We start from the raw sequence: 22,375 nt of genomic DNA, 5'->3' as shown, positions 1-22,375 counted from the left end.
CTAAATTAGCAAATATTGCGTCACAACTGTAATATAATTATTATACGTTTATATAATAATCTAGCTGTGAACTACATATCCCATGATGCTGTGCTTGCAGCGTCACTCAGCCGTGCGTATCCGTTCGTGCGTCGCTTCTCTCCGTATTGGAAAAAAGCCCCGTGCGGATAGCAGCGATGTCAGTACAGACTGTGGCAGCAAAAATGGCCGAGGTCGAATTAAAAGACGTGGCCGGTAAAGATCCTTCCCCCGCGATTTCCCCACTGACACCCAAGGCGGAGGAGAAGAAAAGCGAAAACAACTCTTCCACGTCGACGGCCGCGGCGGGGGAGCCTAGCCCGGTGGTCGCCTCACCGAACCCGATGAAGATGCCGCAGGTGTCCGCAATGAAGCGACCGGACCCGCAGCAGAACGGCGGTGAGGCGTTCGTCAACTGCGACGGCACCGTGGCCGAGGCCCCGCGAATGAAAAAGGTAACGTGAACCGACGGAGAGCGATCCGTGAAATCCCTCACGGGGCTTGTTTTGTACCGTGTGTCGTTGTGCGGTGATTATTCTGGCCTAGCAAATCTCCACGAGGATTGTAACAGCTGTAAATGAATCGCCATGTATCGCCCAACTGTGAGCCGAGGAAATAACGGAAGTCTTTACCGGGTTTATTATTTAATGAAGTTGTTATTTGTGCGCGTCCATGTGTTTGATTGAGAGAGATCCGCAGTGCGCGTGTCGTGGCGCTGCACGCGTTACGTCTTGCGCTTTGATAGTTACGCTTTATATGTGAATAGCGATTTATTTGTAAAATAAATGTGATTTGTTTGTAAATTAACCCGGATCTCTTCTTACTTGAATGAAAATTAGTGGCTTGTATGTACATAATGTTTGTTATTTATCTTAGTTAAAGTTATGTTGTTGTTGTTGTTGTTAGTTTTTTGAAGTTGTTATGAAGTGTCACGTAAGTGTATAACAGTGCAATTTAATCGACGATTTATTTATAAAATGAAAATATCATTCCTTATACATATCCTTCAAGTTGTTTGTTTGTGGGCTGTGACGATCTGCTTGTAGACTTCGCAGTAATACATGTTGATGTACTCATGGTTATGAATTTAGTTTAGTTTTTATTACCCTTATTAAAAAATTCTTTGGCAACCACTATAACGTATCTTGATGTTGCAGTATGCCTAGATAATGTTATCAGTTAATGGATCATCTGCATGTGTTTTAATATATCTGACGCCTTTGATAGCCCTCCCTATCAGAATACTTTGTTGCCAAGGATAAATTAGGTTGAGTGTGGGGAGTTCACTCGATGGAGTGTCTCTTCATTTATGGGCCCTGACCGTTCTTCAGAAAGACTTTGCACGGTCTGGGCTCTAAATGAATATCCCTATAGTAAAATAATATCTTTATCTTAGCTGGCGAAGGGCAAGATTCAAGACAAAGACTTGCGTAGAAGATTCAGTTTGGTAAACTAATGACTAATGCCTGTGGTACCTATGTAGTTATGAATGAAACGTGAAATAATGATTAATAGCAAGACTGAGATGAGACTTATTGGCCTCCCTGGGACTTTTATGTGTTGTTAATATAAATGATTGTGGCTAGTTTACCCAGAAAGGAAAGTTCTGTGTACTTATTGTCATGTAAATCCAAACCAGTTTGACCAACGTGAGGAAACTTTGGAACATGCTGATTGTGCTTTTTTCCATACATTGAAAATAAATGGCGATAATCTTTGTTTTGGGTTAAACATTTTAATGTCAACGCAGTTTCCGTTGTTAAAAATAAAAATCTGGTAGGAATGACTCGAGCTGTTTATTGCAGATTTTGTCAACCGAGTATCCACTGGCAGTGTTGTTAGCAGTATGACTCCAGACATTTTCTGTGTACAGTGATGGATACATTTCGTGGCTCAGATTATCTTAAATAGGTCTGGCAACATCCCAAAAATTCTCTTAGCATAGACACAATCACGCCATTTAGTAGTAACGCTCTTACTACACCGTTTTGATGCTTTCAGTGCAAATGCTTTTTAAACTTGGATTTGACAACACAGAAAACACAGGTTTAATCTCTCTAGATTGTGTGTTACATCATTACTTACTTCTCGGGTGTTGATCCTGCATGGTGGACGAGAGAATAGAGTCTACGTGATTATGGAAGGATGCAGTTTGGTTTTTATGGCCCTGACTTGGTTATTTTTAAGTACAGGCAAAAACTGTACCCAAGTGGAATTGAGAGAATATAGGGGGCGTGAAGTAGCCAATAGACATGTGTTCACACCCTCATTCAGCATTTCTGTGGCAGCGTGGTGCTGTTACTCTGGTGTAGATATGAGTTACAAACTTACTAAATTACAGTTCCCAAGATGCTTATGGCTAACAGACTTATGATGTGACGGCAAAGTTGTGGGGGAAGCCCTGTACATGATTTTTAGGTATATTACATGTGAATGGTATTCATATTTAGTACTAGTCAGAGGTACGGTATAGTTTTTACACTAGTGATAGTGTCTTACCTAAACGAAATTGTGGTTGTGAGTTTGAGCATCTTAAAATTAAAATTTAGTACCAGTAAGATCTCTTCCAATTACTTTTCCTTTGGTTTACAATGATTCTCATTACTGTAATAGCTTTTTTTTGTGTAACAATTTTGCACTAAAACAAGGCAGTACATAACATTCTTAGATGCTCATTTATATCCTCCATTTCCCTTTTGAGCTGTACTTTTTAATGGAAACCGGGCCTTGTGTTTATCATTTATAGCCTTGTTGTCAAAATGAGGTTCGCAGAACCCTACTGTTGCTTTTGGTATAGTAAGTGTCTTTGGTTTAATTGGGCCATCACTTTCGAGAGACTGATATCTTTCTGACATTTCTGATACGTGGTTCTCCATTTGGCACAACTTATCGAGTTCCCATGACTCTGTGAACTGTGATGGCTTCCTGCTCCAGGGTGAGTCAGAGCTTATATGGCACCCGTGTCTCTTTCATCCAATCAAAATCAAATACCCTGAGGATATAGCATTCCAATAACGCTATATTTTTCCTTTTTAACATTTATTTTACTCCTCAGTTTACTCCTTTTTTCTCTTTTAGAGGAATTGTGTTTTGCTTTGATGTCAAGGAGACCTGGAGAGCACACTGTGATCTGGTCAGACTGTCTCTGTACAAAGGTCCACCTTGCTCACCAGATGTTTTCCTGCCCGAGATTGGAGCTGTTGTAAAGGAAATATTTGTCACTATGGTGAGAAATTTGATCATTATCAGCATTCTTAAAAATATTTTTCTTTCTTGTGTGTTATGCAGAAGAAAGTCAGACGGATTGGGAATGGTATGAGATTGAGTAAATGAGAAAATTTCTAAGTGGACTTTCCCTTTATCAGAAAGAACCGTGCTGTGAGCAGTGGTGGTCTTGGAGACTTGATCTTACAACCAGGCATCTCGCTTCAGTGCCCTCACTATATATTCTTCTCTTGTTCATCTCCGTGACCGACTGTCACTTTAAAGGGCATGGCTTCAGCTGTGCCTCCGGCAACGTTACCGTGCCACAGCAGGGCTTGTTCACCTGAAATCACCTGAGTCTCAAGTGTCTTAATGACTTCACGGATTGGGATCAGAGGCAGGGCAGAGATTGAGCCAGCCAAACAAACACAAATTTGCCAGCTCGCTGCTTGTGTCAGGAGGATGTGGAGCCTTCAGAGATTTGTCTTGTCTTCTGTCTCCTAATCTTTTTTTTCTCTTTAAAACATTGTCTGCATTAAGAGATTGCGCTCATGGCCAGCGTGCCGTATGTTGTGTCCATTTCTCAGGGAACCAGAAAGTGAGATTTCCATTAGTGTACTGTGGTCTGATAAGCAGACAGTGTGCGATCTGTGACTTTTTCATGAGCTAAATCGTAGTTAGAAAGAACAAATCTGTTTTTGTGGAGTAAGCTTGTGTGTTTGTCGTTTTTTTATTCCATTGCTAACAGTTCTTGACTCAATATCACATGTTAAGCTCTGCGTGAGAGCAGTTGCGACACAAAATCCATTAAGAACTTCATAATCCTGCGGTTTATGCATTTGCTCGTCGAATGCATTTGAATTTGCTGCGATTTTGAGTGCATCAATTGTGCAAGCGGTGCAAGTGAAATATTAAACAGCCGGTCACTTGTTGGTCAGGAATGTGCTACTGAATGAATGAACGAACAACGGCTTTTCCATTGACAAAACTGGCCTTGCATTCTACTGGATTGATTTATGGCGCTGGCTGAACATTGACTAGATGATTTCTGAGGGTGTCTGATGCTGTGCTTGGTTACGACTGGGGCTCACGTTTGTCACTTAAATGTTAAATGTGGGATGAGATGGACATACATGTGAGATCCACGGTGCAGGAATGCAACCTAAACCCTTTCATCAGCCCCTCACAAAGAACCTTTATTGTGTTGAAAAACTGCAGCGTCACATTGTGAAAGAAATGCTTCTCTCTTACATCCTTGATGCAGGATTGTCTTTGACGGTCTTTAAACCGTCTTTACATACATGACAGATACAGTACAAGATTTTGTGACGACTAATGTAGACAGACAGTTGCTGATCAGAAATGAGTCAGACCTAAAAATTACCTATATGACATGGTTCAGTTTTCTTAATTATATATTTCGGTCAGAAAAATATCTATTTGCAGTAGCCGGTCCACAAAAGCCTGTAATTTTAGTTCACCCTAAACCTTCTTTGTAGTGGGTATATAATTCCTAAATTGCAGTGCATCGTTTTGGTAGATTAAATTGGAGCCCAGTTTCTGTGTTTAATGCGTCTGATCTGGACACGGGATACTTTGAGTTCATTCTGTGTCAATGAAATTTTGGAAACTTCCCCAGCCGAAATTGTTTACATTCGTTTTTTCAGGATAAAGTACATAAATGATAAGTTAAAAATCAAATACCATGAATGATTATTTATTGAGCATCATTATTTGGTAGAATAGTGTTAAATGATTTAAATGTTCACACAAAAATCTAAAGTTTTCTTGGTAGAATCTTTGTTGCATTACTTGTGAAGGGTGATAATTTATAAAAGAATATTCCTTAATTTTTCTTTTTTTATTCATTGTGACTCCATATGCAAATTTTTGTTACCATTTTCTGTGGTCAAAAACCAAATGTGGGTCACTTTGCATACAGCTGATACTTTTAGTATTTAGCGAAGAATGTCTAAAGAACAAATTATGTTAACCTGATTATTCACAAAAACAATATAACCATTTTACTGGTAATGGCTTGTAAGTTTTAGGGTTGGGGATATCAACCAAATTGCCATCAGATGAGGTCTACATTAAAACATTGCATTGGATGATGACATCGCCCTGCGGCGTTATAAAGTGAGGCGCGTCTAGGCACGAGCTGCGCAATGACACATCTTCTTTATAGATCGTGAGCTAGGCAGTTATAAATTCAGGCGTGTGTCATATGTACACCTGAGCTTCACAGTTATAAAGAAAGGCTTTGTTGTATTGTTATTCTGATGTTATATTTAATAAAATAAAATAATGCATTAAGGCATGTCGTCTTTATGTACCACGCGAGCTGTGCAGAGTCAGACACATTACCAGAACATAATGTGGCTTCATTGATTTAAATGGTCCATTGAACCAGAATGAATCACTTCTGTGCCGAATTTGTGGCTAGATTGATTGGTGATTTACTTTGCTTAGCTCTATTGAGCCTCACAGGGTGTGATGTCACCCCAGCATTTGTCGTGGCAGAGTGCATCATGGGAAAAAGTCATTGCATTAAGATCTCCAGGCCCTCTGCTCTGACTCTGCATACAGACGAATGGCTGCTCATGCTAAATTTTGACATTTGCTGCACCCTATAACAGTTTGATTCATTTGAAATAGACTGGGTTAGCTGAAGATCGCAGCAGTTGCATGTGAGGTCTTTTCTTTACGCCAGAGCGCCGTCTGTGTAGATACATCGGTGTAGCAGGGATTTGCTAGTGTTTTTGGTCAGGGGTCCTTTTGTGCGTTAATGCTTTTCTTGTGTCCTCATGGTCCTATTGGTCTATTTCACACAGTCACTGAATTAGGTTCTCTCACATTACTCCTGATTGAAAGCATTCTTCTGTTAAGAGAACAAGTTGTATTGAATTAATTTACAAAAATATAGGAATGATTGTGACCCTAAAGTTGCAATCTGTAACTTTTGCCTTTAAATCACAATCTCAGTTTGAAACTTAAAATGCAGATTATTATACACACATTTACATGCATTCATTTAGCTGACCCTTATATCCAAAGAGACTTACAAATGAGTGAGAATTTTTAGTGGGTGGAAATCGAATGACAATGTACTTACTAGCAACAGTTTTTTGCTTATCTTCAACCAAAAAAGTTATAGATTGAAGCTTTTAAACACAAGTGCATGCTAACATAAGCTTCGATAAGTGATTTTCACATTTGTCACCCTGGAGATCTGTGATTGACTGTCAGAAACATTGATGATACTAAAAAGACGACTTTAAAAGCCACATTTAGAGACGTGGAGGCCTTGGCCTATAGAGCTTTGTTGAATAATGTTTAGTAATACCTCGTCGTTGTGAAACCGTTACATATTTATGGTTTCTAAAATAAGCAGTTTATATACTATAAGATTTTATTTGCTCATATGGAGTCACCCAATCCTTTTGAATTTTGTGAATTATATCAGCTGTCATAATAAAGGCAATTGCCATTAAAGGCTTTTTCATATCCTTCAAATACAGTTTTTTCCATCACGTCTCAATGTAAATCATTTCAGATTCATTATAATATTGCAAAATCACTCTTTTTCCCACGGCACACGTGGTTACTGATGCACTTCTTCAGGATATGTTTAACAGTATAAGTAGAATATCTACTACGGACATCTGTGTTTTTATTACACAAACTGTTTTCAGTTTACATGACTGAGTAAAATGTGATTTTTATGTTATGTAGCTGGGGGACCTTTATTTATTTATTGCCTTTTGTTGGTTACGGGAGCAGACACAGTGATGGTTATAGCTGTCTATCACGGCCTTAATTCTTCCTTATTCGCATATTAATGCATAACAGATGTCAATGAGGGTTGGCGTGCGTATGGGCAAATGTGTTACATTCTGTGAGCCATTTTGTTTTTTCAACAGATTCAGGGAAAACATAATACGGTTTGTACAGCTGAGAAACATAAGCTACATCGCTCAGCGTGGATTCAGACATCCAGATATTTTTCCTCTCATAGCGCCGTGAAGGTGACCTGATTCTCACGGCAGTAAATAACGTCTGCCCATCTTTCTTGGATCTTTAAAATTTTTGTTCGTTGATAAAAAAGCATTATTGACGAGACATGGCTTCCAATCACATCCATTTGTTAAATAAAGCATGAATGTAGCTTGACCGTTTCCTTGCCATTAAAGACCACAGCACAGTGCTCTCTCATTCCTTCAGAATAAGGCCAGTCACATTGAGTATCTAAACCCAAATATGAAAAGAACAGAGAGAACATGGCACTCACTCTCTGTTTGTGCTAAGTCAGAAGAACACCATCTGGCACATTAATAGAGGCTTTTTTTATCAGAAGACCTCTAGACAATGATCGTCACTGCCTGCAGATCAGAATAATTTCCAGACCGGGCTTGCAGGAACAGGTTCTGTCTAGTGGGAGAACACGAGAAGGATTTAATTTAAGTCCCAAGGAGGGCCTTCGTCGGCCGTGTGTGAGCTCTTCGAGTGGCCAACTTTTCTTTTGGTCATGATCTTTGTTGAAGTGTTATTATTAAAGAAGTGGAAAGATTCAGTCATAATATGATGACACCTTAAAGGGGATGTGCAATCGTGTTTCATGAATTCTGATTTATGTACAATGTTAAACAATGTCTTCTCATGCTTGACATTAGAATTTTCTTTTTTTTATTAATGTTGATTCACAAATTAAAAAAGGAGATTTTGCCAGGGTCCAGAAAAGTACTAAAGACATTGTTAAATTGGTCCATCCGGGCATATTGGCTTAATTGAATTTTTTAAAGCAACGAGAACGCTTGCGAACCAAAATACCAACTTTAATCGATTTATCCTCCTCTGTTTTGTCAGTGTATGGCGCGTGTTCACGAGAGCACTTCTTCCTGGACGAAAGCAATGACGCATGCGTATTAGGTTTGTGCGCCGATGTTGGCACTCTGACTCCAACGCACAAGTACAGCCCTGTGTTTACATCCAATAGTACAATTCTGTAAATACTCAAGATTAACATGATATATGCAGCCAGAAACTGTCTGAGTTATGGCCACTCTAAAAAGTTTAAATATTTCCAGCCATGAATGTAACAGGAGGAAGAAAACAACAGGTCAGATATATCTAGAAAAGCCTTATAACTACTCCCATCTTTTGGATTGGCTTTTGTTGACCGGTACTGGCAAAGTTCGAACAGACTCAACTAATGCTGACCTTGACGCCCCCGAGTGGAAAAATTCACATCAAAGTTCACGACTCGAGTACTTTTGTGACACTTCGTTGTTACAAAGGTCAAACTCCATGCCAAGCCCGGTGATATATTGCCCTGTAAGAATGAAATCCTTACGTCTTTACTCATGGATACGTGGAAAAAGGAAGGAGTACATTTTGGGAAATAGTAATTCAATCCGTCAGGTATGCTATGTATTTGACGGTTTACACGTGAATGCACTTCATGTGATGCGTCACCGGAGCAGGAAGTGAATTACCTGTCACACCTTTATAGTATTCTTAACAATACAATTGTTGAAATGTGCTTTACTTTATATGTTTGCTCTAATAATCCTGCGCATATTCTTAAATCCCATCACACTTAACTTGATTTATTGGCTCGGATTAATGGCTCTTTCTCAGGTTAAATGCCCTGTGATGATCTTCGGTATAGTATCTGTTCCACGAGCATCTCTTATTTATCTTGCTGTCTGTAGTCAGAGCGGGGGGTGCTGCTTTGTATTGCATTACCCACGATCCTCGTCATACCCAAAAACCTGTTCTGACTGTGATAAATGTGGTAGATTCCTGTAATTTAGGAGATATTCCCATACAGTATTTTTAAAGCCAAGCTCTTGTTAATATCAGAAGCTCAGAGCAGTTGACTTAAGGTTTTTTTTTTTAGGGAGTTGTCGTCCCTTTATGCACCAATGCATCACAATCTAAACAAACTTTAGTCCATAGAATTTATTTCACACATATTAAGGTAAAAAAATGTCATTCATAAGATGAATTGAACAGTTCCTTTGCAAAAACAGATAAATCCGTATTTTTGTGCATTACAATTATTATCATTCAAACTTTCCTCGGCTGGTTTTGATTTAGCAATAATAACTTAACAAATAAAAACATGATTTTTTGGAGACTTTTAAAACAGTTTTTTGCAAATAAACTCGGACTCTTGAACTGACAACAGGATTATAAACAGCAACAGTGCTTTTTCTTTGCTAAGACTCCTGTGAGAGAATCACTGAATCTGAGAGAGTCTGATTCAATGGACAAGAATCAGGACGAACTGATTCTACAGAGTATTTTCGAGTATTTCACAGAATTCATTGAACCTGTATTTACTGATGTAGCCTGCTATGTAACACAATGACCTGTGTATCTGTAGCACATCTTTCCACAGAGAACTCGAGACATAACAGGACCTCGGCCTTCCTGACAATTTCCATCCTTGTGTAATGAAAAGTTCAGCATGTTAGTGAAAGCATCATGTTTTTTCTCTGGAGAGCTCTGTTGGAAACTGTTTCTGTCAATTTATTTGCTTTTTTACACTCAAGCTCCATTGCTTTTGTGTGCTCAGAGGCGCTTGCTTTCATTTCAGGGAGTATATAGTTTTTTCCACCATTAGGAGAGTAAATGATGTGAGATTGGTCTTTTTATTTCTGCATCTTGGTTAAATGAGAAATTCAGAGCACAGGTGTCTCTCTGTCCTGTTAATGTCTCATGTGCAGTTTTTGACCTCCCAGGAGATAAATTCTCCCTCTTTACAGAGATTATGTAAGAGCATTTGTCTTTTGTCCCGGACTAAATTCCAAACTATCATGTATTGAGAAATTTCCAAGTGTCCTTGTTTATTGTTTCTGAGCTCGGTGTGACGTCGGGACCTTTTGTGCCCTTGCACTCACAGGCTGTATTCCACAATGACTCCTCCTTCAAAAGTTATTGCAAATTTTTAATGTAAGAAGATTAAACTTGAATTTTTCATATTTCCTCTCCTTAATAAATCACTATTCAAGATCCAACTTGTAACGCATCCGTGAATGCCCTGCCACCATTACACTAGTTATATTACAGACTTCTTTCCAAAGCGGCATAAATCAGAAATCCCACTGGCACACCGGCTATGGCTTTCATCTTCATGACAGTCATCTAAAAGAGTCGGGGATGAGCTGTCTTCTATTTTGGCTCTGCAGACACACTTTATCAGCACTGGAAACGTCAATACATGTAGCTTTGCATTCATTATTCAGTTCCCATTTTCTTTAAAATTAGCGCACATCTATAATGTATAGAGCAGTGAGACATTGCCAGACTGGAAGATATAACACATGAACACATGATTCATTATTTTAACAAATGACCGCTGATGTCATCAACAGCATGGGCTGTGTTTGCATTCACGACACGGACGCTTTCACCTTGCAAAACATGCTGAAACTGGACCGGACACTTGAACAACCATTCACAAGATAATGTGAGTGTTCATCATATGAGCTCTCACGCTGTGAGTGTCCGACTTCCTCGCTCTCTCTCCTGTTATTTTTCTCTCTTACGTAAGTCATCTTTTTTCGTGGAAGCGGTGCTCATGTGGCCTGGTTCTCTCTGTTATGTTGAACCTTGGTGGCATTCTCAGTATAGGAGCTTTTGGCTGTTGTGTTTAATTCAGAAATCCATTTATTTTTACCTCTGGAATATTCTCTTTTGGCACAATGTTTAGTGTCATGCAAGTGAACATAAGGCTTCATCTTAAACATTTGGATTTGTGTAATTTTGCTCATCTTTTTTCTTTTTAAGTCAACTTATGTCTTGGTGAAATAACAAGTGAACTGGTCAGTTAATATTGATATGGGATCAGTTTTATAATGGCACAGAAATGTTATGGTATCTTAAATGTTAATTGTTTCAATTCAAACGAGTAAATATGTTAAGAACACAAATATTCACATTCAATCTTTTTGACTTGGAAATCTTTTTACGTCAAGCAGTACAAACTATTTTGGAGTAATGATCCAGTTTGACTGGATATGTGTAGACTCACACAGGGACTGAGACATTGTGAGATTATACATTTTCAGTTTGTGAGCTTTATTGTTTTGAAATAAAATCGTTGGGACATTTTGCTTGTTCAAGATCAAAAGTTGATAACAGTCAAACTAAGGAGGGTAGGCTGAGGGTAAAGAACGGTCACACCTGAGAGTCTCTCGGGTAAATCTGATCCTTTCTTTCCTGATCATATATTCTGCGAGCTGACACACAAAGGGTTGTATTGTATGTGTCCTTGGCATGTTTCATTATCTTAAGCTTTTGAGACAATAATAACCTCATAAACCCACCGGCTCTGAAAGCCTTCATAAACACACCTTATGCCAACAATGACTGCGAAACGGCCGCTAAACAATTAACAAATTAGAGCGATGGACAAAAACAGAACAAAGGGAAACAGTCCGGCATTGTGCTACAGGGCTCGAGGATCACGTCGGACTGAAAACATGTATAAAGGGTATAAGAGTCCAGTGACAGATCAAGTGACAGTGCATTTCTCTCAGCAAATATGAAGTGTTGAAGAAGAACCCTCGTTTAATAAGGTAAGAGGGTGGGCTTCAGCCCCTGGCTGTCGAGATGCTCTCCAGGCTGTACTGGGGTCAGTAAGCTTAACCTTCTGGAATGAAAATAGAGTCCATGACATCTGTGTGTTCAGTTTTGATCTGCCAGGGAAGAGATGGCCACCTCTTGTGGTAGATTTTGACTGCAAGGTTCAAATAAGTGTCTTCACGAGACAGATGCACACCTGTTTTATTTTGCTTAACATAATATACTGTCACCATCAAACTAAACGCTCATATTTTCAAAACCTATTTCCAAAAAAGCCACTCTACAGGAAATAAAAACGTTTTTCTCCCAAAATTATGCGCTATGATATCAAAGTAGACAAGCTTGTCAAATATTTTTATCAGTGGAATATTTGCAAAACCCACATACAAACAAGAAGGATGACCAATAACAAAATTACTAAAAAAATAAAAATCATTCAAGATTTCAGTTCGACATTTATTTGTATTTATAGTGTTTGTTTTGTGATGATTAGTTGCTGTCCAAGGTCTCTATTGAAGTTTTTAATGGGTTAGGATGCTGCCTATCTAGGAAGTCAAATGCATAGCCACTATTTGAATACAATATGGTACAAAATTCTGTGCATTTCCTCCGCAAGCCTTTTAAAAAGCTTTATTGGTGCCAGTCAATAAGAGATAAGGTGCCAAACCGAAGTTCATCTAGTTCATGGGTGTTTTTTCTGTCTTATATATGACCCTATTGTTACGAAACCTCAATGAGTGACGGTCACATTAAAGTGCTTCTGGCTGAATGCACAGCGACACGCTCTTGTGATTCAAGGTCTCTTTCAGGCTGTGCAGTCAGGCTGCGTCAGGACATTTCATACATCTGTATGACTGTGTGCTCCACCCTTCCTGGAAACGGCACGGCGGCACCTTCTAAAGTCTCGTGCTAAAAATTATTTGCTTCAATACAATATATTTAAGTATTATTATATAGGAGTCATGCATTAATAGTCTCTTGATGGAGTGGGGGGATTTAAGGCCTGCTGTTGACTCCGATAATGACGTGGGGGATGAATGCACCATGGTGTAATCCTCTCATGGTTCACACGATGCTTTCCTCACCGCCGGGAACAGCTGCCCATCCATTAATAGAAACAGCAGTTTACGCACATGTCTGCGGTTGCTTCACGATGAGATCTCAATGGTTTTCACTGCTGTGTGAGATCTTTAGGTTTAAAAGAATAGTTCACGTTCAAAATAAAAATTCTGTCATCATTTACTCATCCTCTTGTCATTTCAAACCTGTATGACTTTCTTCCGCAGAACACAAAAGATGATATTTTGAACAATGTTGTTAACAGCCCCCCATTCACCTATTGATGACAGAATTTTCATTTTGAAGGTGAACTACTCCTTTAAAGCAACCGTCTGGCTAGTTGTGGAGTTATTTTTATTATAATGCAGTTTTCATAGTTAATCCTATTCCTGTGTATACATGTGTGTGCAGTTTTTACTGCACTTCTCAGTGTATTGAAGGGCGGTGTTTCCATATTATGTTTAATATCAAGTTGCAGGTTTTATTGGTCACGCATGCAGAACGACATGTAGATATTTTGTTTCAGTACTTCAATTTATTAGACCACCTCCTGATGTAAGGTTAGCTGCTATAAACTAAAAGTAATGGTTTATGTTTCTGTTATGGGTAATCCACCAGTATGTTATTTCTTTAGTTAAGAAAATTGTTAATCACTTTATTTAGTTACTCACTTGCAGTCCTTAATAGAAAAATATGTTTTAATGGTTGAATGTCACGCCTGATTCAATTCAGACATGAAAAAGTATTTTTATATTTTAGTTAAATGTCTAGTAAATGACAATATAATTTTCAACAGATTCCTAAAATATATATTTTTATTGTATTATAACAGGTGGTCTAATAAATTTTTTAAGCTATGTATAGTATTTTCTGTGTATATTCTGTGAATAATTTCTTTTGTATATTATTGCATGTGGTGTATTTTATGTATGTACACTGTTTGGAGTATAGAGCGAAGATTTTCATGCATTACTACACTGTTGAGTATGACTCTCTCCCCATATTTTATAATAAGAATCTACAGATGAGAAATAATAATAAGGGTAAAAAAGATATCAAACATGAGATGAGATTTAGAACAATAAGATTAAGATAAGATAAATTCTTTAGATTAATGACACAATAAAAAAGATAAAATCCGGAGAAAGGAGTATAAAAAGAATCAAAATGTGCATTATGTGATATGTGAGTTGTAAGGGTCTCTTGTTATTTTTGCACTTTGTGTATTAATCTTACTTTTGAAATCTTCGACAGATCCAGTTTGCAGATCAGAAGCAGGAGTTCAACAAACGTCCCACTAAGATCAGCCGCAGATCTCTGTCCCGCTCCATCTCTCAGTCCTCTACAGACAGTTACAGCTCAGGTACGATCACGGACATCAGCAGCCACGCGCATACAGTCTCTTAAATGAATAAAAATAAGTCGACTGGGCTTGCTATGACCCAAAATAGTATCATATGAATTGGTTTGAATGGTCACATCATGTGAAAAAACAAAGGCCTTTTAATGTGTGTTGCGGGGGTTCTCTGTTTTTTATTTTAAGAGGAACATTGATATACTTGAGAAGGGACAGAAAAATCAAAATTTCTGTACGGCTTGCACAAGGACATATACACGTATCCAAATAAATGTCTCTTAATTGTATTTTCATCTCCAGCTGCCTCATACACTGACAGCTCCGATGATGAAACATCTCCACGTGACAAGCAGCAGAAGAACTCCAAGGGCAGCGGCGACTTCTGCATCAAGAACATCAAACAGGCCGACTTCGGACGCAGAGAGATTGAAATCGCCGAACAAGGTGAGAAGGGGCGAGGGGTAACACTGGCTGTAACGTTTCACGAGTGCATCGTGAAGCGTGTCGTCAACATATTAATCCATTGGTGTTAATGTGTGAAGATGTCTGTGTGATATTTAAATGCTCTTCCTGTTCTGCTGTGGGGCCATATGTTCAGAGTTCACTGTGAGACAGCGGGACGGCACCTCCAGCGCTTCATAACCACACGCTGCCTGCTCTTATGCCAAGTTGTTTTTGTTTAGAAGGTTTTTGAAAAATACATCAGCTGTTTCATGAGTATTTGTATAACTCGTCGACTATTGAAAAAAAAAACACTTTGTAAAACACTATTCTTCATAACACATTGAGTTGATTGAAGAGGGGTTTGATTCAAAATCATATGTTTATGATTTTGATGTTTGTATGTGCTCCGCAGAGATGCCTGCCCTCATGGCGCTGAGGAAGAGAGCTCAGGGAGAAAAGCCATTGGCTGGAGCCAAAATTGTGGGTTGCACTCACATCACTGCTCAGACCGCTGTGAGTAACCTGTCAATAAACAAATACGAACATATTCTTGTGAAGCCCTTTTGTCATCCTGTATTGTTTTTAATGAAGAACGATAAATTAAACCAAGAATGGGGAGCTCTGGTTTTGTAGGACCACGGTCCTGCAGCTCTACCCCCATCAAGCCTGAAAATTCTAACCAAAGTGTGCAGGATTCTTGACCTTTATCTGCGCATATTTACATTAGTTTGTGTATGTTTTTAGGTGTTGATGGAGACCTTGTCTGCTCTGGGTGCTCAGTGCAGATGGGCTGCGTGCAACATCTACTCCACCCAAAATGAAGTTGCAGCCGCCCTGGCTGAGGGAGGTATATCTTTTTCCTATCTCCTCTTTATGTTCTTTCATGCTTTTATATTATCTCTTTATGTTCTCGTGATCTGATGTGTTCTCCAACAGGTTTCTCAGTGTTTGCCTGGAAGGGCGAGTCGGAGGATGATTTCTGGTGGTGTATCGATCGCTGTGTTAACGTGGAAGGCTGGCAGCCCAACATGGTAACTAAACATGAACCACAGCCCGTTTTGTTAATGCCCTTCAAAACTGTTCGGTATTAACTTTAATCTTGTAGATTTTAGATGATGGAGGGGATTTGACCCACTGGATTTATAAGAAATATCCCAATATGTTCAAGAAGATCAAGGGTATCGTGGAGGAGAGCGTGACTGGAGTTCACAGGTGAGATATGAATATTGCGTCATGGTCTAACATTAAGATGTCTTTCTGTACTTTTAAGCATTTTCTAGATTATGCATTTAATGAGGATTAGAGGAAAGCTAAGAGTTATTATGGCTAGGCAGACATCATTTGGTGTTGTCACAGATGCGAATGTACCGCCATCTAGTGGTGAGTAATGGAATTAATCAAAACTGAACAAGTAAATGCGTTAATGCAAATTGATAACTTAATTCTTTTTTGAATGATTAATTCTTCAGATGTTTTTTTTATTGTTGAATACATGTGCATTTCTACAGTTTTCTAATAAACTTTTAAAATAATGTGTCTTTCCAGGTTATACCAACTCTCAAAGGCTGGCAAACTGTGCGTTCCTGCGATGAACGTTAATGACTCTGTGACCAAGCAGAAATTTGACAATTTGTACTGCTGCCGGGAGTCCATCTTGGATGGGTACGTCTTTCATAACGGCTTTGTCCTGAAAAGTCCATCTGAAAACTCCCTAAATAGTTTTTCCATCAGCAATCAATACGGTTGATGGACTGTTAAGTAGATCCTTACAGATCAGTGGGTTTTGAATGATGGTTTATAGCAGTGCTTTATAACTGGTGACATCCAGACCCTGTCTGTCTCATGATGAAGACGTTTGTATTTTGAGCATGTGCAGTTTTAATTTAGCTTTCATTCATTTGAATTCAACTGTTTGATAACCAGAAATGTGATGTCTCCTAGTATTGACGCACTGAAATAAATTATATAAACTACATGTTTTACAAGAATACATTGGATTATCGTTTGTTTTAACTGAACATGTTTGTGTATTTCAGTTTAAAGAGGACCACAGATGTGATGTTTGGAGGGAAGCAGGTGGTCGTGTGTGGATATGGAGAGGTAAGACCTTGAGGTGGCAAAGGTTTCCGGCTAAGAAAGCCATATATATTTTCTTTATATCCATAAACTGAAATTGTACTCTGACCTGTATTGCTTAACTAGCCAGTATCATTGACAATGAAGTCTAACAATAATTCACACGCGAGTAATTGATAAACGTCAGTACACAGTATAACATTTAAATGACAAAAGTTCAAATACATCATCATTTAACCTATTACAGTTAAGCAGTTCACAACAATGTCATGTTTTTATTATCCTGTTTTAGTCTATTTGTCATTCTACGCTCTTGTTTTATTTCTTTTGGTGCGAAACTGTCAATCACTCTTGAACACGCCTCCTTGCTTCATTGGTGCTTTGGAAATGTTCCATAAAAGTCCACTGGGGGACAGCGTTCTTTCATATATTCTTTGTACAAATTTCTACATGTATAACCATGTATTATTTTTGTGCTTCATACACTTTTTTGTTTTCTACAGTGTGTTTAATGTTTTTGGCTAATTCCTGTGCGTCCTTGTATATGTGTTGTTAGGTTGGAAAAGGCTGCTCTGCTGCTCTTAAAGCGATGGGCTCCATTGTTTATGTCACCGAGATCGACCCCATCTGTGCTCTTCAGGCCTGGTGAGCATGTGATTTCTGTCTCAATCTGAAGTCTCAGCTCGTCTTCAGAAAGACTTTAGTCTCTTAAATATATGTTATCATGCAGCATGGACGGCTTCAGGCTGGTCAAACTCAATGAGGTCATCCGACAGGTCGATATCGTCATTACCTGCACAGGTGAATGTTAAACACCTCTCATCTTTTAAAACTTTTTCAATTTGTCAAACCTGGACAAGCTTACTCATTTGTTGATGTTATTTATGAGTGCTTTTCGCGCTTTTATTTCCCCATGAGGGGATTTTAATCTGCTCCGCACCCAGCACAGTGATTTTGGCATAGATGTCTCTCCCTCAAGTTGATTAGATTTCCCTCTTGAACGCAGGTCATTTATATTGCAAAGTTTCTCCGGAGCTTTAATTCGATTTTCTTAACACTTTTGAATGGTGTCTAAAATACTAAAGCAGTGTTTACTGCATAAATTACTAGAAGGCAAGACCGTTTATAAGAGTTCGTCAGCTTTGTGGTCACATGTTGCAGTGCAGATGAAATTACTGTTTCTTTCCGACTCATAAGCGAGTGATTTCCTTGGACATCTGGTCCATTAAGTTCCATGTCAATGGAGAAAACAGGATATGACTCCAGGAGCAGTTTCAGATCAAAATCTTTCCCATATCTCCATCGTTGACTAAACATAGAAGCTGTCTAGAAGTTAAGGTGGAGAGTTTCTCATTGTGCATGTGGTGTCCGTAGGTAACAAAAACGTGGTGGTTCGTGAGTACATGGACCGTATGAAGAACGGTTGTATCGTGTGCAACATGGGTCACTCCAACACAGAGATTGATGTGGTAAGGGAAAGTCATTACCCAGGCATCCTTTATATGAGCGCTTACTGTAATCACATGTGCAACTGTAAATTAAAGGTTTTAATATATTTAAAGTAAATAATTTATTTTTAATGTTTCAGGCCAGTCTGAGGACCCCTGAGCTGACCTGGGAGCGGGTGAGGTCACAGGTGGATCATGTGATCTGGCCGGATGGAAAGCGAATAGTATTGCTGGCCGAGGTTAGAAATGACTTGTTGTTTTAACATAACATATTGTTTGGTTATGTTGTTATTTAGGATTGTGAAGTTGAGTGATCAAAGGTAAATGAAAAATAAAAGGACATGCATTTAAAACTAAACATTGAAAACACTATTTATTGAAAGTAGGCCTATCACGAAATCAGACTTTTCTTGAATAATATGATTTTCATGGAATTCGCGATTACAATATTGTCGTAATACCTACTGAAAAGTGTTTTTATTGTTTTTAGAAAATATAATGCCATCAAATCATTATTTTGTGTTTGATCTTGTTTGGCCAGAGAATTACAAAGTAAATTACAAGTGTGAAGGTGAATTTCTTGAGGCAAAATTTTAAACAGGTCCTGAATTATTTATGATATTATCACATGTGTAGTAGTAACTGCTTAACAGTAAGGACGGTTATTAATGTCACACATTGCAAAACCCTTAATTGAAAGTTGCTTTGAATATCATTCTGTTAAATGGAGAATAAAACAATTTAACTCTCGTCCTGTGCATTTGTGACCCTTCAGAAATGTGAAATGTCCGACCTTAAATATTTCTCTTCAGGGTCGTCTTCTAAATCTGAGCTGCTCCACCGTTCCTACCTTCGTTCTCTCCATCACTGCCACTACCCAGGTGAGCAAAGTATAAAAATAAAATTGAAGAGCTTTATTATGAGAATAAATTGAACATGAGCTGTTGTGTTGGTTTGGCTTTGTGGTTGTATCAGCGGCCGGGTTGCTTTCTTGGTTGCAGAGCGAGTGTGTATGAACCCCAGGCACATTGTGTGTGTGTCACTGCCTGGCTGTTGTCATGGTAACCGATTTTCTCACTTGTCCCCCAGGCTCTGGCTCTGATAGAGTTGTATAACGCTCCTGAAGGCCGCTACAAACAGGACGTTTACTTGCTGCCCAAGAAGATGGGTATGATATGCTTTAATAAATGCATCCATGAGCATCACATGCACTAAACATAATCTGAAATTCCAATTTTCGTGAAATACTACAGGAAAATTATATTAAATGAACAGAGCAATTGGTGTAATTGGACTGTGGCATGCAAAGATGATTTCATGAGACAGATTCAGTGTTTTCCACTGCTGGTGTTGAACAGAGTTTTGCAATGTGGGTTTCTGCACAGACCCTTAGGAGCATGAGACGGCTGAAAATAGGTCACGCTGTCACAAACGGCTGCCGCCTCTCACTGCAGACTCACCAGCTCTGCCATTTCTCTCTGTTCCTACCCATGTCTCTTACTTAACTTCGGTCTTCCTTTCTGTAGCTAAACAGGGCAGCACAATAAATAAAAGAAAATTAATATGAGCTAATACGCAATGGATTGCAAGAAGTCATTTATTTATTTTGTACTGCACCAGTAAAATATGGCTTTTCAGTTTTAGTTGTAATGCTTTCTTTTTCCACAAAGGATGTGTTTATAATATTTGGTAAATATATTCTAATGTACAAATTTGAAGCTTTATCAAATTGGATATCACAGTTTTTTTTAATATTGCGCAGCCCTTTTTGCAAACCACTAACACGAGCATTATTTCAAATAAATGAAAGACACCAATAGGGAGCTTGTAAGAGTCAATTTGAAAATTTTACGTAATTTATCTTTTTGACCAACGATAGATGTTTTGATTTACACACTTATTTTTTAATCAAAAAGAAAGTAAATTTGTGACTTTGAAATTTTGTATAAAAGGTCAAACACAAGATGCTCTATGATTTTTTTTTAATGCACTACACATTTAAGCGAGTTTGCAAAGATTAATACTGTGTTGTATGTTCAGATGAATATGTCGCCAGCCTTCATCTCCCCACATTCGATGCACACTTGACTGAACTGAGCGATGAACAGGCCAAATATCTTGGTTTGAACAAAAACGGACCCTTTAAGCCAAACTACTACAGGTCAGACATATATTACGAATTGAAAAACATACGTACCCTGTCGTACATGTTGTGATATTATTTTTAAAAACCGTTTGTAATGTTTCATTTTAGGTACTAAACGCAATCACAGACGGGAAATGAAGACTGCACGAAAAAAATTATCAAGACTCCATAATCCATACAGACGAGGGCGAGACAGCTGTATTACAGTCCGATGAAGGGGAGGGGAAATCTCCAAGCTGATTGGTTAAGGGGAGAAGGGTGTGGCTAATTAGCGCTACGGCAGTGTTTATTTATTTTACGCTAGAATAACATAGCTAACCTTTTAATGAGCTGCTACTGCCAGTGGTGCAACCTAGCAACATTTACATGGAAATTTCACGTTTTATCTTTTCTTGTAGCTTCGTGTGTCAGTTGTACGTAATCCGTTTAGAGATCTTTAATTGTTTAACTCTTATTAAGCTGCAGCAAAAAAGTAAACTAAAGAAATTGTGCGATCATACTTGATCATTTAGTCACAGACATGTCACGTGTCCTGTGTTTTTTCTATAAATGATTTTCTTCCTTTTGTATGACATGAGGGTGAGAGAGTGGTTGTAGCCATTTTTATTCTTTTAGTTATCTCACTATTCAAATATTTTTTTGTTTATTTTTTAAAACCTGTATTAATTTCTACAAATTTTAACGCTCTCGAATCTAAATAAAAGCTGTTGAAATATAACTGGATTGTGAACGATTCCGGACCGGGGCTTATCCCAAGCGTTCACTCGGACTGGAAGCTAATCTCCTCATTGGAATCATCATCATCTAACATAATTTTTTCCACGCTCTTGTTTTTCATCTGCAAAAACAAAGCCAGTATTTACGTTTGAGAGAGAACTGCTCGAGCTGTGCGTGTTTCCAAGAATTGACTGTCTTGATCTGTCCACATTACTGCTGAAAGTCATCAGGCTGTAATCACAGGGGTGTATATTAAGATGTTTATACAAAATGATTTTTTTATCTTATGTCGTTCACGTTTGTTCTTATGAGCTCATTGTCTATCATTATAAAAAATAAGCAATTATACTGTAGTGTAATATTAAATTTAATGAATCCCTTGTTTTATATACTGTGAAGTAGAGCTTCTATCTATGAAATTCCAAATGTACAGTTAATCCGGTACGAAGTTCCTTTCCAGGTTATTAACTGAGGCCAAGAACAACTTCTGTACTCATTTCAAAGGTTAGAAGGAGAGATTTTGAAGTAAGCGCTTTGGTATTGCTGCCTTTGTGACTGGGATATTCAAAACGAATATAATTGGGACCTTTATTTTACTATATTTTTGAAGATCTTTATGACAGATATTTATCTCTTTTTCTGTGTTTATCATAAAGAGAATCGGATTCAGCCGTTTAATGTTGCATCACTTTCCTTTTCGGTGTGTTTCTCACCTAGATCTGTGTCGCGGTTCACCAGGGCAAAACATTTTCCACCTATATCTCTATTTTGGGATACTACGATTAACTATTTAACTACGGGTTGCTTATTTCATCATTGTACAACCTTAAAGGCATTTAACCGTTTTAGATCTTGTCATAAGACTGCCTGATCTTTATCTTTCCTTTTCCAAACAAATCGAATTTAATGCATCGTTCCTATTACATTGTTAGTCTGTGGTGCTCTTCTTCTGTTATGTGTCCAGTCGACTATTAGTATTAAAAATGTATTGGATTGACAGCCCCACAATCCCTATTGTCACTTTTTCAGTCTGTCTTTATCTGCTTGCCACACACACAGTCCTTGTACTGAAACACATCGGTTGTTTACGTCTTGTTTGAGTGTTTAAACCCATTGTCTTATTTTTTTCTTAAATACATGTCTGCAGGGTTGTGTGCGTGTGTGTGTGTTAGTGTTTTAAGAGGGTCACGTGTTCAAAGACGGATATCTCCGGAGGCCATTTCTTCGTCTCCGTGTCACGACTCATCAGTCTGGGCATCTCTGCAAGTCTTGTCGTGATGGTCTTGTACGAGCACATGAGATCAGCACCAG

At 38.4% G+C, this 22,375-nt stretch overlaps 1 protein-coding gene across 1 annotated transcript; it reads left to right on the top strand.

Annotated features, from left to right (window-relative positions):
* The first annotated feature begins 90 nt into the window (after positions 1–90).
* On the top strand, positions 91–22,063 carry ahcyl2b (adenosylhomocysteinase like 2b). Its single transcript, XM_079453923.1, has 17 exons — positions 91–473; positions 14,131–14,239; positions 14,534–14,677; positions 15,090–15,190; positions 15,422–15,524; positions 15,614–15,708; positions 15,783–15,889; positions 16,223–16,339; positions 16,714–16,777; positions 17,310–17,398; positions 17,484–17,554; positions 18,128–18,222; positions 18,342–18,440; positions 19,014–19,082; positions 19,291–19,369; positions 20,242–20,362; positions 20,456–22,063. Exons 1-17 carry the CDS (start codon positions 177–179, stop codon positions 20,460–20,462), a joined length of 1,767 nt encoding a protein of 588 aa, XP_079310049.1. The 5' UTR covers positions 91–176; the 3' UTR covers positions 20,463–22,063.
* Positions 22,064–22,375: the final 312 nt, after the last annotated feature.

This window comes from Barbatula barbatula, assembly GCF_947034865.1.
Source record: "Barbatula barbatula genome assembly, chromosome: 4".
NCBI classification, from domain to species: Eukaryota; Metazoa; Chordata; class Actinopteri; order Cypriniformes; family Nemacheilidae; genus Barbatula; species Barbatula barbatula.
The sequence above is the reverse complement of the archived record's forward strand: the minus strand, read 5'-3'. Positions and strand labels throughout refer to the sequence as shown.

What these genes read in the sequence shown, in the direction of transcription:
- ahcyl2b (XM_079453923.1), top strand. Translation starts at nt 177, where the DNA reads ATGTCAGTACAGACTGTGGCAGCAAAAATGGCCGAGGTCGAATTAAAA. An exon ending in AGCCGCCCTGGCTGAGGGAG is followed by an intron (nt 15,525 to 15,613) that starts GTATATCTTTTT and finishes GTTCTCCAACAG; the next exon opens with GTTTCTCAGTGTTTGCCTGG. An exon ending in CCATCACTGCCACTACCCAG is followed by an intron (nt 19,083 to 19,290) that starts GTGAGCAAAGTA and finishes CTTGTCCCCCAG; the next exon opens with GCTCTGGCTCTGATAGAGTT.